The sequence below is a fragment of the Lupinus angustifolius genome, chromosome LG11, assembly GCF_001865875.1.
Source record: "Lupinus angustifolius cultivar Tanjil chromosome LG11, LupAngTanjil_v1.0, whole genome shotgun sequence".
Taxonomy (NCBI): domain Eukaryota; kingdom Viridiplantae; phylum Streptophyta; class Magnoliopsida; order Fabales; family Fabaceae; genus Lupinus; species Lupinus angustifolius.
In genome coordinates, this window is record NC_032019.1 from 34,799,864 (window position 1) to 34,815,591 (window position 15,728).

Consider the following 15,728-nt stretch of genomic DNA (forward strand, 5'->3'; position numbering starts at 1 on the left):
TTTTTAAATAATTACATTTATCATTCCCGCAATAATTACATTTATCATTCCTTCTGGGATAAGCACTGTATTGCATGTATATAAATTATGGGTAATTTATATTTGAGTAAAAAAATGTTGATTTATGTATATAATTTTTTGTCTGCTATCTTACATTGTATTATTTGGATCAGATAGTGTAGGATTTTCAAATTTTAGAACTTGTACCTTAAATCGCATTATTCGGACCATTCCATTGAATTGAAGTATTGAACTCATTTTGACAGCCATATATGGCATAGCTTTGATATCATCTATGGAACTAATTTAAACATTCGTGATTCTTTTAGTCGATAAAATGATATCTAATGTTTAAACTAAGTTACAATCTCTTGTATTGTTTAAACTTAAAAATTGAAATAGGTTACTCTTTAATTGAGATACCCACATCTCCCTATGTTTGACTCCATGAGCAAGAAAAGCTAAGATTACAACTCCACCAAAAAAAATCATTATTTTAAAACAAAAAATATTTTTGATTTATTAGAAAATAGTCACTATCATCACTCCCAATCTCCCATTACAACACCCACAATGATGTTTTTAATTTTTTTATATTAAAAACTTGTTCCTATTTCACAATTCCTTCTTATGCCTTTTGACATGAATAATAATTTTTTTGGAGTGAATATTTTTAAGTTGTGAAGAAATGTAATAAAATATTAGATAAGGTCTCATTTAACAATGAAACTTGAAATATTCTTTATACTATCAAATGTATCATTCATTCCATGGGTAAAGAACTAATTAAGTGATTAATTGAAACATTGATTTTTTGATCTTAAACAGTATAAGACTAAGTTTTTTAGTGATACCTCAGATATCTCATAATCTTATAGGTAAATAACTAATTCCTTTTAGGACGTGCAACTATCCCTTCCAAATAAGAGTTTCTACGACAAACAAAACCCTTTAATTTTACCTATTTCATTCTTTCTGAAATCTCGTGAAAGTCTTATATCATTATACTAAGTATTACTACTACAACTAAAATAGAAGATGGAGTTAGAAAAAATAGGGTTGGTTCGGTGTAGTTTGCAAGAAAGCCCAAGTTAAAGCCCAATATCGTGACCCAGAACAATAATGGGCCGGGTCTTGAAAGAACCAGTTTAATTTCATATATAAGATACATTAGGGTTTTATGACAGAAACACTGCAGTCACAAAAAGCAACCGAGAGAGAACGGAGAGTGTGCTCAACGCGCCGCCAATATGGGTATGTTCTTCCTTCATCGTTGTTCTTCGATCTATCATTGTTCAATTCCCAATATCAATTCAAACTCTGTTCGTAATTTTTGTTTTTTTGTGTGTAATGGGTTTTTGATTTCATTTTGATAGGTATTTCTAGGGATTCCATGCATAAGAGGCGTGCCACTGGTGGCAAAAAGAAGGCATGGAGAAAGAAGAGAAAGTAATACTTTTTATTTTATTTTTACAATTTGATTAATTCGTTTGTCTATTTTCTTTGATAAGTTTTTCATGATTTTATGTTTAATGTCATTTATGTGTTTATTTGTTGGGTATTTTGATTGATATTTGAATTAGGTAGCATTTCAGCTATGTAAAGTGGATGTTGTGTTCCTTATGGTTTTTTTAATATGATTAGTGAACAAGCATCAATAAGATCTAGGTTTAGTTATTTTATTGCTGACAAGAGAGTTAAGTGCATTCAAAATTCATAGAAGTATGATATAAAATTGAGACATTCTTAATATTCAAGTTGATTACATTCCATTTAGAATTGCATTTGTTGTTTATCGTCTCTCGTGATGAGAATGATAACTTATCCTTTCTCATGCTTTCACTTCTATTTTTTATTTTTATTTTTGAGAATGATATCTAATGCATTAAAAGAGAGGTACAATTTTGGGGAGGATAAGTTATGCTCTGTGTAAAAGTCAATTTTAATGTAAACTTGGGAGCTTCTAGGACAATATCGACAAAGGTATTTAATCTCTCGACAAACGAACTGTTAAGCTGAATAATTGTCTTTGCCTTATGAGTTGTTATCCTTCTTTTGTTAAATGCTGCTAAACTTTCTCTATGATTTGTACCTTTGTTCAGAGATTTTAGTTTTAACACTAGTGCATCTATTATGTATAAACTGATGTATTTTCTTCAGTGATATTTTAGTATAGCCGATTCTTGTTTAAGCTAAGGTGTTTTTCTTGATGTTATTATAGGTATGAGCTCGGTCGTCAGCCAGCAAACACCAAGTTATCAAGCAACAAAACAGTGAGGAGGATTCGTGTTAGGGGTGGAAATGTCAAGTGGAGGGCATTAAGATTGGACACTGGAAACTTTTCATGGGGTAGTGAAGCTGTGGCTCGCAAGACCCGTCTTCTTGATGTTGTTTACAATGCCTCCAACAATGAGCTGGTCCGAACTCAGACCCTGGTCAAGGGAGCAATTGTTCAGGTTGATGCTGCTCCATTTAAGCAATGGTACCTTCAGCACTATGGTGTTGAAGTTGGTAGGAAAAAGAAAACAGCATCCAAGAAGGATACTGCAGAGGTGATGCCTTTGGAAAACTATACTTCTTTATTTTTTTATATTACTGATTTAATTTATTTCCTAAGTAATGATTACTTCTTTTACTCGCCACATTTTGTACTTGAATCGCGTTGGTCTTGTGATATGAAAGTGAAAGTAATCAGTAGGTGTTTTAGTTTTTGTTGTATACATTGGATGTGTTTTCTTGAACACCATGTTCATAAAAATTGTCCATTTGTTGTTTATATAATTGTATGTCTTATTAAATCCATTATCATAATATATCCTTTTGCATTCTAATTTTTTTAATCTACACTTGAAAATTAAAATAGTGGTTGCTTGCTGGCACAAAAAGCACTTTGCTTGGTGGTCCTATGCTTATTTTTTTCACTGCCGATAATCTAAACATATTAACCATTAATGTCATATAAGTTGTTTCCTTTATGTGTAAGAGATAGCTTTCATTCTCCTATGTAGTCAGTTCCTCAACTCCGATATATCTATTGATATTTTAATGTCCAACTATCAGGAGGGTGAAGCAGCTGCTGCTGAAGAAACCAAGAAAAGTAACCATGTCCAGAGAAAAATTGAGAAGCGCCAGACAGATCGTAACCTTGATTCCCACATTGAAGAGCAGTTTGGTGGTGGTCGATTGCTTGCCGCTATTTCCTCTCGCCCTGGTCAATGTGGCAGGGCTGATGGGTATGCTGAAACTTTATATATGTGAGATTACCTGTTTGAGCCAGCATCATTTCTGTTTACCGATCTATTTTTTCATGAATTTTGTAGGTACATTTTGGAAGGTAAGGAACTGGAGTTTTACCTGAAGAAACTCCAGAAGAAGAAGGGAAAGGGTGCTGCCTAATTTTATTGTTTCCCATATTTTTACATGGCTTTAGTTGTTTTTGTTTGAGTTTGTTAAACATTGAAAGCAATTTTAGCTTTGAATGACATTGTTGGTCTACTACTGTAGGATAATGCCCTTCTTGAACGTGTTATCAGTTTTATGCAATTGTCATTAAATTTTGTTTTTCATCATGTTACTCATATATACATTTCTCATCATTTTAATGCTTTGTTGCTTTGAAATTATAGATTATGTAAAAGATAAACCTGTCTAGTTTAAGTAAAATTTCAAAATCTTACATAAAAGGTATGCTTTCAAAATCATAGTGATAAATCTTACATAAGCTTTGTACTTATTTAAGTTTCGTTAAGATTGATTCTAGTTGAAAATTATTGCAGACACTGTATATATGTTTGTTCTATTTATTGTCTGTGTATATGTAGGCAATGAGGCATTCGATCTTAATCTTTGTAAGGGTTATGCAACTATTTTTCTGATTATGATTGATTTTTTTGTTCACAAAAATAATAGTTTGTCCTCTTTTGTGGCCCAAATAATAAAGGATTGCCATATAACTCTAGCTCCTTCTCTGAACTTTGTGTAATAGTTGTCAAATTCTTAAATTCACTATTAATGAAGTAATAAAATATCACTACCAAGAAAAGTTTTTTGTATAACTAAATATATTTTCTTTTTTAGAGTATGCGATTGCTCTTTCTGACATTTATATGAATCTAACTTTTAATTTTTTGATTTATCGGAATCTGATAATAATATAAAATTTTATTCAAATTAGCATTATCCACACACATTTTCATTCATCTATACAGCTTTTTTAATCATTTGATTATAACTTAACCCACCTCGTTTTATGTGATATCTCTGTAGCAATTTTCTACCAAAAAATACACATGCTTGTATAGTTACTGTAGTTAAATCTATTTGCTCACAAATTTAAGCTAAAGATTGAGTTTTTAATATGCTTTTTTTTGCTTAACTTATCCTAAAGGCAATGTTTCAGGAACCAAAATAAGTGATATATATATAATATATTAATGATCAATATTTTCACCTTCCAATGTTGATACATTTTAGGTTTCTTTTTAAAAGTTCAAGCCCAATTTCAGTTTGGCCTTTAATACTGAGTTTATTTACACGTAGACTATTTATTGAATTATCTAGTGAAACCATAAATAAGTTATGGTTTCAAATTAATTGCAGTCCAAGTTTCCAACCTACATATACATCTTGCATATTATAAAATTGTAAAATTTATGCACCAACTTGCACTACTACAAGATGCTAGAGTTATATTTACACACCTTGCTGAAATTCAAATTCGACCAAGTTGTGCATTATTTCTCCCAATTTAACCACATCCATACGTTTTCTTGCGAGTGTGTTATATTATAATATTTATCTAAGTTATTTTTATAAACAATAATTTATTTAAAAAAATATATTTTGAATGCCAAAGCTTACACGTATTAGCCTATTTTTTTAAAAAAATAAATAAGAAAACTTAGACTTTAAATGCTAAAATGTTGAAGAAATATTTTAGTTTATGTTGCATATATATTGTTTATTCTAAGTGTAGATATTGTGTATTCATTTTACTTTTGGTATGTCCATTTTTTATGTTAGTATATGTTGGGTATTTTAAGTGGAGACAAAGAAGTCTTATATTTGTAAAAATTGAAAAAAAACCTTAAATTGTAAGAAGTTAGCATGAACTATTTTTTTCTTCATAACTATTCCTCTGATAAAATGAGTTCATACACAAAGATAATATCTAATTAATAGCAATATAATTTTTTATCATACATTTTATTTTAAACTGGAACGTTAGATCACTATTATTTTATTTTTCATATATATATCAATATTAATGTGATAACCACTTTTAACTCTTAAATTTAATTCTTAATTAATTATATATTTTGATGATATTTCCTCCGCATACTAATGCCGACTACCATACATAATTGTATTGTTATTATTGTCAGTTTGATCGTAGTCATTTTCTTGTTGGCCTACTAAAAATTTAACAATATATTTATACAAAATCAATAAAAATGTGATAACCCATATAAATATCTGAAACAGTACATAACATCCTATGTGATATTTATTGAAAAGTTGAGCAAACGAGGAGAAATGAATAAAGCAATGATGTTAATATTAAATATAGCAAAGGATGAAGAACTTAGTATTCCTTGGTGATCTTGACATTGAAAAAGTTTTAATCATTATATTTGGTAAAGATTAAGTAACTAATTGCAACTCACTCAATTTTGAATAATTGAATTTGTGGTTTGTCAACTACAACTTAACTTTATTCCAAACTTTAAGCAGATAACAATTACATTCTCCTCCATCCATACATTAAGTTATATATTACTTTTAGAAAAAGATATATGTATATAAATAATGTAAGAGATTTTTATTGTGTCATGTATGTTTAAATTTAATCATAATTAATTTTTAAATATAAATAATACAAATAAATAATGAGAGATAAATTAATTATGTATAAATCTTTACAATAAGATAATATATATATTACACTCATTACTTATTAATCATATCAAAATTTGTGGTCATATTCTCTCTCCTCTGTTTGTGTCGCAATTACTTGGTGTAATTTGAATGAATAGAAATAAGAAAAAACAGAGTTTTTGAGGACAAATGATCTGGATTCAAAATGAATATATATATATATATATATCACAATTTGTAATTTAACAGTTGTTGCTATCTTTTTTCTCTTGTTATCCCCTTTTACTTCAACCATTTTTATAGGAAATAATACTTTACACACCTAAGGTAGGGATTAAAAACTTAATACAGATAATCAAAAGTATTTTGTAACATTAAGCATATTCTTGATTAATTTGTGTTGAATGAAAATTCTCAATTCTTAGCCTTTACTTCCAAACAAGCATGCATCTTGCTTAGTACATATCTGTTGTTTCATGTTTTGTATCACTTCATGTGTTATGAGCTTGTAGATTAGTGAACAAGCATCAATAAGATCTAGGTTTAGTTATTTTATTGCTGACAAGAGAGTTAAGTGCATTCAAAATTCATAGAAGTATGATATAAAATTGAGACATTCTTAATATTCAAGTTGATTACATTCCATTTAGAATTGCATTTGTTGTTTATCGTCTCTCGTGATGAGAATGATAACTTATCCTTTCTCATGCTTTCACTTCTATTTTTTATTTTTATTTTTGAGAATGATATCTAATGCATTAAAAGAGAGGTACAATTTTGGGGAGGATAAGTTATGCTCTGTGTAAAAGTCAATTTTAATGTAAACTTGGGAGCTTCTAGGACAATATCGACAAAGGTATTTAATCTCTCGACAAACGAACTGTTAAGCTGAATAATTGTCTTTGCCTTATGAGTTGTTATCCTTCTTTTGTTAAATGCTGCTAAACTTTCTCTATGATTTGTACCTTTGTTCAGAGATTTTAGTTTTAACACTAGTGCATCTATTATGTATAAACTGATGTATTTTCTTCAGTGATATTTTAGTATAGCCGATTCTTGTTTAAGCTAAGGTGTTTTTCTTGATGTTATTATAGGTATGAGCTCGGTCGTCAGCCAGCAAACACCAAGTTATCAAGCAACAAAACAGTGAGGAGGATTCGTGTTAGGGGTGGAAATGTCAAGTGGAGGGCATTAAGATTGGACACTGGAAACTTTTCATGGGGTAGTGAAGCTGTGGCTCGCAAGACCCGTCTTCTTGATGTTGTTTACAATGCCTCCAACAATGAGCTGGTCCGAACTCAGACCCTGGTCAAGGGAGCAATTGTTCAGGTTGATGCTGCTCCATTTAAGCAATGGTACCTTCAGCACTATGGTGTTGAAGTTGGTAGGAAAAAGAAAACAGCATCCAAGAAGGATACTGCAGAGGTGATGCCTTTGGAAAACTATACTTCTTTATTTTTTTATATTACTGATTTAATTTATTTCCTAAGTAATGATTACTTCTTTTACTCGCCACATTTTGTACTTGAATCGCGTTGGTCTTGTGATATGAAAGTGAAAGTAATCAGTAGGTGTTTTAGTTTTTGTTGTATACATTGGATGTGTTTTCTTGAACACCATGTTCATAAAAATTGTCCATTTGTTGTTTATATAATTGTATGTCTTATTAAATCCATTATCATAATATATCCTTTTGCATTCTAATTTTTTTAATCTACACTTGAAAATTAAAATAGTGGTTGCTTGCTGGCACAAAAAGCACTTTGCTTGGTGGTCCTATGCTTATTTTTTTCACTGCCGATAATCTAAACATATTAACCATTAATGTCATATAAGTTGTTTCCTTTATGTGTAAGAGATAGCTTTCATTCTCCTATGTAGTCAGTTCCTCAACTCCGATATATCTATTGATATTTTAATGTCCAACTATCAGGAGGGTGAAGCAGCTGCTGCTGAAGAAACCAAGAAAAGTAACCATGTCCAGAGAAAAATTGAGAAGCGCCAGACAGATCGTAACCTTGATTCCCACATTGAAGAGCAGTTTGGTGGTGGTCGATTGCTTGCCGCTATTTCCTCTCGCCCTGGTCAATGTGGCAGGGCTGATGGGTATGCTGAAACTTTATATATGTGAGATTACCTGTTTGAGCCAGCATCATTTCTGTTTACCGATCTATTTTTTCATGAATTTTGTAGGTACATTTTGGAAGGTAAGGAACTGGAGTTTTACCTGAAGAAACTCCAGAAGAAGAAGGGAAAGGGTGCTGCCTAATTTTATTGTTTCCCATATTTTTACATGGCTTTAGTTGTTTTTGTTTGAGTTTGTTAAACATTGAAAGCAATTTTAGCTTTGAATGACATTGTTGGTCTACTACTGTAGGATAATGCCCTTCTTGAACGTGTTATCAGTTTTATGCAATTGTCATTAAATTTTGTTTTTCATCATGTTACTCATATATACATTTCTCATCATTTTAATGCTTTGTTGCTTTGAAATTATAGATTATGTAAAAGATAAACCTGTCTAGTTTAAGTAAAATTTCAAAATCTTACATAAAAGGTATGCTTTCAAAATCATAGTGATAAATCTTACATAAGCTTTGTACTTATTTAAGTTTCGTTAAGATTGATTCTAGTTGAAAATTATTGCAGACACTGTATATATGTTTGTTCTATTTATTGTCTGTGTATATGTAGGCAATGAGGCATTCGATCTTAATCTTTGTAAGGGTTATGCAACTATTTTTCTGATTATGATTGATTTTTTTGTTCACAAAAATAATAGTTTGTCCTCTTTTGTGGCCCAAATAATAAAGGATTGCCATATAACTCTAGCTCCTTCTCTGAACTTTGTGTAATAGTTGTCAAATTCTTAAATTCACTATTAATGAAGTAATAAAATATCACTACCAAGAAAAGTTTTTTGTATAACTAAATATATTTTCTTTTTTAGAGTATGCGATTGCTCTTTCTGACATTTATATGAATCTAACTTTTAATTTTTTGATTTATCGGAATCTGATAATAATATAAAATTTTATTCAAATTAGCATTATCCACACACATTTTCATTCATCTATACAGCTTTTTTAATCATTTGATTATAACTTAACCCACCTCGTTTTATGTGATATCTCTGTAGCAATTTTCTACCAAAAAATACACATGCTTGTATAGTTACTGTAGTTAAATCTATTTGCTCACAAATTTAAGCTAAAGATTGAGTTTTTAATATGCTTTTTTTTGCTTAACTTATCCTAAAGGCAATGTTTCAGGAACCAAAATAAGTGATATATATATAATATATTAATGATCAATATTTTCACCTTCCAATGTTGATACATTTTAGGTTTCTTTTTAAAAGTTCAAGCCCAATTTCAGTTTGGCCTTTAATACTGAGTTTATTTACACGTAGACTATTTATTGAATTATCTAGTGAAACCATAAATAAGTTATGGTTTCAAATTAATTGCAGTCCAAGTTTCCAACCTACATATACATCTTGCATATTATAAAATTGTAAAATTTATGCACCAACTTGCACTACTACAAGATGCTAGAGTTATATTTACACACCTTGCTGAAATTCAAATTCGACCAAGTTGTGCATTATTTCTCCCAATTTAACCACATCCATACGTTTTCTTGCGAGTGTGTTATATTATAATATTTATCTAAGTTATTTTTATAAACAATAATTTATTTAAAAAAATATATTTTGAATGCCAAAGCTTACACGTATTAGCCTATTTTTTTAAAAAAATAAATAAGAAAACTTAGACTTTAAATGCTAAAATGTTGAAGAAATATTTTAGTTTATGTTGCATATATATTGTTTATTCTAAGTGTAGATATTGTGTATTCATTTTACTTTTGGTATGTCCATTTTTTATGTTAGTATATGTTGGGTATTTTAAGTGGAGACAAAGAAGTCTTATATTTGTAAAAATTGAAAAAAAACCTTAAATTGTAAGAAGTTAGCATGAACTATTTTTTTCTTCATAACTATTCCTCTGATAAAATGAGTTCATACACAAAGATAATATCTAATTAATAGCAATATAATTTTTTATCATACATTTTATTTTAAACTGGAACGTTAGATCACTATTATTTTATTTTTCATATATATATCAATATTAATGTGATAACCACTTTTAACTCTTAAATTTAATTCTTAATTAATTATATATTTTGATGATATTTCCTCCGCATACTAATGCCGACTACCATACATAATTGTATTGTTATTATTGTCAGTTTGATCGTAGTCATTTTCTTGTTGGCCTACTAAAAATTTAACAATATATTTATACAAAATCAATAAAAATGTGATAACCCATATAAATATCTGAAACAGTACATAACATCCTATGTGATATTTATTGAAAAGTTGAGCAAACGAGGAGAAATGAATAAAGCAATGATGTTAATATTAAATATAGCAAAGGATGAAGAACTTAGTATTCCTTGGTGATCTTGACATTGAAAAAGTTTTAATCATTATATTTGGTAAAGATTAAGTAACTAATTGCAACTCACTCAATTTTGAATAATTGAATTTGTGGTTTGTCAACTACAACTTAACTTTATTCCAAACTTTAAGCAGATAACAATTACATTCTCCTCCATCCATACATTAAGTTATATATTACTTTTAGAAAAAGATATATGTATATAAATAATGTAAGAGATTTTTATTGTGTCATGTATGTTTAAATTTAATCATAATTAATTTTTAAATATAAATAATACAAATAAATAATGAGAGATAAATTAATTATGTATAAATCTTTACAATAAGATAATATATATATTACACTCATTACTTATTAATCATATCAAAATTTGTGGTCATATTCTCTCTCCTCTGTTTGTGTCGCAATTACTTGGTGTAATTTGAATGAATAGAAATAAGAAAAAACAGAGTTTTTGAGGACAAATGATCTGGATTCAAAATGAATATATATATATATATATATCACAATTTGTAATTTAACAGTTGTTGCTATCTTTTTTCTCTTGTTATCCCCTTTTACTTCAACCATTTTTATAGGAAATAATACTTTACACACCTAAGGTAGGGATTAAAAACTTAATACAGATAATCAAAAGTATTTTGTAACATTAAGCATATTCTTGATTAATTTGTGTTGAATGAAAATTCTCAATTCTTAGCCTTTACTTCCAAACAAGCATGCATCTTGCTTAGTACATATCTGTTGTTTCATGTTTTGTATCACTTCATGTGTTATGAGCTTGTAATTGGTCATAAAAAATATATTTAAGTTAAAATTTAATTATTAAGTATTTTTATAACCAATCACAATTCCTAATACATGAAGTAACAGAAAGTGTGAGACAACAGATGTGCTCCACATGATGCTTAGGTAGAAAATTGAAAAACGGTCATCGTTTCACATGTCTTCTCCCACGTAATTTTTAAATTCAAGAAAACAATGTTATTTTTATAACGATTTAACTTTAAAAAAAATAAGAAAATGATATTGTTTTGTTTTAAAATTTCGGCAAAAAATTAATAATTGAAACGATATCTTTTAGGTGATCTATAGAACATGGCAACATAGACAAAATAGATAAGGTCATGTCATTATTTAACGTGTCACATAAGGAACTCTGTTAACGTTAATAGATATGTAAAGACAAAATGATTGACATAGTTCTACTTTATAAAAGTGGGGACATGTATGATATTTTAAAATTAGGGATTAATTTAGTAAGATAAAAAAGTTTCAACAACTAAAATGAGATTTACTAGTAAAAAAAAAACTATTTGTCTATTAAAAAAATCTTTTTAGACCATATCAAAAAAATTAGAACTACAAGAGCATGTGCAACAACAAGCATGATACTTTTATTCTTATTTTGGTCTCATGTATTATTTTATACTTTTTAATACATCATCTTAATTAAGAATTTAAATTATACCCCTAATGTAAATATCATTTTCATTCTTATATGTGTTATACAATGTAGCTCACACAAGATAAATATAGTGAATTTTTTTTGAAAAAAATTGGCTACTAAAAAGGTTAATGTCTGACCAAATAAAACTGCTCAAAATTTTGGAGAAAAATACTTGAGTCACTTAAAGATTATGTTAGAAAGACCATAAAACATGAGAGAAGGTTCTAGTATATTTGTAAACATGATAACGAAAATAGATTGCCATCTATGAGAAAACCTCATAAATCAATGATAAAGGTAATTAAGCATGAGAAAGCTGAAGGGTAAAAGTAGAATATACTTTACCACAAAGGGATAACATTTTTTTGTCTTATTTCCATATATGTTTTTATAGTGAAATTATGTGTTTGACCACAACAATTTAATTATGCGTCATGAAAAATGTCACCCACATTATAGATGGGGACCTATTCACAACGTGTCACATTTTGAATTTTCATCTCACTCTCAATGCTAAATGTTGTCCCTTAAGTGTGTGTCCTAGTCGAATACGATTATTCTACGTGTCTTAATCTTCATCCAGTACTGAACTCTTATGTATCGGGATAAATTCCCATGTCTCTTAGCTCAAGGGTAATACTTAAAATTGGGTGGTAAAAGTTCTGAATTTAATTTAAGTAAGAAATGAAAATAAGCATTGATATTGACACGGATTATAAACATAACTTTTTTTTCTTAATTTACTTGTGTTATAAGTGGTATACATGTTTAAACTATACTTAAGTGGCAAACTTAAGAATAAAAAAATATCAAATTAAGATTATGTTATTTCATAAGTATAGGCATTATGTCTATACTTATGAAATCAAATCTAAGAGCATCCACATTGATGCAATCTAATTGAATTCTTAACTCTTAAGAATCATCTTATTATGGTTGCATGATGCAAATGTTCACTAATTAGTAAACAAAACTTATGGTTGTCCTTAAAGAGAGGAAAAAAAGTATAGTGTATGAAATAATTGAGTGAAGTATATTATGGGATCTAAAACTTTTAAAAGGGGCAGAGATATAAAGTAAAACGTTAATGGTGTTAGTCTGAAAAGTATAAAAAATGTTGCATAATCTAGTTAAATATTTAAGCTATACTCTATAGAGTATACGTGGATATTTAAAAACCACAAATTTAAATCTTGATTTTGCTGATTTTACCAAAGGCAAAAACTCTAGAGCACGAAATAATTGATAGTTTGGTAAAAAATTATGCTTTTTTTAATGGCCTTGGGTTTTCTCCCCAAACAAAGGAAGCAAAGTTACTTAAAGCTATCCAAAAAACATGTGTCATTCCTTTCATCCTTAGGTTAAAAAAAATATGACCAAAAAAATGTATACATTATTAGTATATCATTCATCATTCATCATTCATATTTAATCATTATTGTCTCTTGAAAAAAGTAATACAAATGGGTAGTTGTTGGACCAGACTGTGACCGGGAGCCTCCAACCACTGGGGAGTTCCATTGTTACATGGGTATGGGAAGAGTGAAGAGTCACAAGTGAGACACACGTCTTGAACCAAAACCTTAAGACATTAGTTTAATGAGCATTTCCTTCTTATAAACTCTTTCAGTCCTCCTCACATACCCAATGTGAGACTTCACACTTAAATAAACCCAACAATAGATAATATATTAATCGTATATAAATCTTTATATTGACAATATATATATTACACTAAAAGAATAATATAAAGGGTCCCAAATGAATGTGGGAAGTGGGTGATATAGCAATGACAACTTTGCTTAGTAGTGTACCTACCCTAATGATGATTATAGTGCCTTATGAATCTCCCAAAACATTCTTGTTTGATTGGTAGGACTTCATTTTCTTCTCATTTTAGAAGGACACAATGTAAAGCTATTTTCATTGGACTTCTTTTTTCCCCTTTATATCTTCTAGTCCTTTTATCTTTCTATTATGTATGTTTGTTACTTGGTACATCAAGATCGATTAGTAAGGATAAATAATTATCATTATTTTGGGATATAAATCTCATTATGCATTAGGATCATTGAACCGTAAAATACTACATATAATAATTAGGCAAAATATAAGATCCATGTAACTCTAATTTACTACGAATACAAAAAGTAATTTATATTATAAGCAAACATGGAAAATCTATAAGAAAAAAAAAACACTTAGGTTATAATATATTTTAATAATCTAATAACCTTCTAAAGGTAGAATAAATTATCAAAACTTACAAAATTTAAAAGTGTTAATACAAATAATTCATTAAGAAAAACATTTTATAAGTATATTTCATGACTCTCAAGTCTTTCGTTTCTATTTATTCATCTCGAAAACTCAAATTGCAAACTAACCTTTAACGACCAAAGGAAATGAAAAACATGATCATCTCCTTCATATTTTCTTAAAGGTGGAATTACTTTTATATTAATAGACAACTTCTTTGCTGATCCATCTCTCAAAAAGTGATAGGTAAACAAAAATTTTCAAGGCCATTTTTTTAAGAAATCATCAAAATTTGATAAATATACAAAAAAAGTACCTTTTAATTTAAAAACAAGAGTCATAATAAGCAAATAGAAACTCGTTTTGAATAAAATAATCCTACATAACAATCCATCGATAGAGACGTTACAATATGATTGAGTATTTGACTATTTGTAGTTTTTGAGACAATGTTGTCAGATTAACACTTCCCATTCCCATTTCTTTTTGTTATCTAGTTATATAAAAGTTACATTAATTTTCGAGATACTAGGCCAAAAATCAATTATTCTAATGACAAGAATATATAGTAAAATGATTAATTTTTACTTATAGAAATTAAGGTATACCCGATTATACCATATAAGAACCATTAATATTATACTATTTTTATTTGAGAGTCAATAATACTTAATATATGAATGATAAATAATTTGTTAATAATGTAAAAACACTTACACTTTCAAAATTTACCATTAAATCCATATTATTATTATGGGCAACTTTCTGTATACAGCGCCACGTTCAAAGCATCTTTCTAATTAATAAATCACACAAATCTAAAAACCAATAATAGAGCTAGCAATATTAAAAGAAGTATTAAATCTATGTATTGACAGTGTAAAGATGTATACACAATCAATGCATCATCTACAATCTATTTGGATTACTTTTTTTGAAAAGTCAATGATAATTGCAAATAAATATTGAATAATATAATGACAGTGTAAAAACTCTTATACTATCCGTGCGTATATATTTCTCTCATATTAAAATGTGAAGACTACCCATAAATCTTTTGTTAAAGCCAATGAAGTGGATTTTTGCTAACAACTTTCTGCAAAAAGATTAGTCTAATATCTCTAGAGTATCTTTTCCAAACCTGAACTCCACTAAAACCCCCTTTTCTTATTCACAAAATTAATAATAAAACTTCTCAATTTTTAAAGCTCAATCATTCATTCATTGGGCCTAGTCAGAATTTCATTACTGCCAACCTGGGATTCTTTTCATGCTCAAATATATTACTTCAAAATTTATCAGAAAAAAAATGTTTATACTAACCGTATATAAGTTTTATACATTCTCATTATTCTATATCGTCATTCTTAATCATTGCTGATTTTTCAATAAAAAAACACAGAAGTTCAAGTTAACAAAATGTCATAATCATTGAAATTGCAATATTAAGATGAAAAAAACAAGGGACCCTACTAATACAGCTGGTTAGCAACATAAGTGAGAATCTTATTCACTATATTACATGATTTTGCAGAGATTAATTGACATGACATTTAATGAAATTTTAATCAAAACCCACTAAAGTTCTTAGTGGATTGATGTGATGTATGAATTATTATATAAAGCATACAAATAATAATAGACAAAGTGACTAGGGATAATAATAA

The 15,728-nt window shown here is 28.5% G+C and overlaps 2 protein-coding genes across 2 annotated transcripts; both read left to right on the forward strand.

Moving 5' to 3' along the window:
* LOC109361114 (40S ribosomal protein S8-like) lies at positions 1,136–3,567 on the forward strand. The gene is made up of 5 exons (XM_019606432.1): positions 1,136–1,254; positions 1,377–1,449; positions 2,222–2,552; positions 3,061–3,233; positions 3,321–3,567. Exons 1-5 carry the CDS (start codon positions 1,251–1,253, stop codon positions 3,394–3,396), a joined length of 657 nt encoding a protein of 218 aa, XP_019461977.1. The 5' UTR covers positions 1,136–1,250; the 3' UTR covers positions 3,397–3,567.
* LOC109361197 (40S ribosomal protein S8-like) lies at positions 6,961–8,317 on the forward strand (the record flags this gene model as incomplete). Its single annotated transcript, XM_019606568.1, has 3 exons — positions 6,961–7,302; positions 7,811–7,983; positions 8,071–8,317. Coding segments are annotated over 3 exons (591 nt in total), but the record flags the coding sequence as incomplete, so codon positions are not given.

What these genes read in the sequence shown, in the direction of transcription:
- LOC109361114 (XM_019606432.1), top strand. An exon ending in GCATGGAGAAAGAAGAGAAA is followed by an intron (nt 1,450 to 2,221) that starts GTAATACTTTTT and finishes ATGTTATTATAG; the next exon opens with GTATGAGCTCGGTCGTCAGC. An exon ending in CAATGTGGCAGGGCTGATGG is followed by an intron (nt 3,234 to 3,320) that starts GTATGCTGAAAC and finishes TGAATTTTGTAG; the next exon opens with GTACATTTTGGAAGGTAAGG.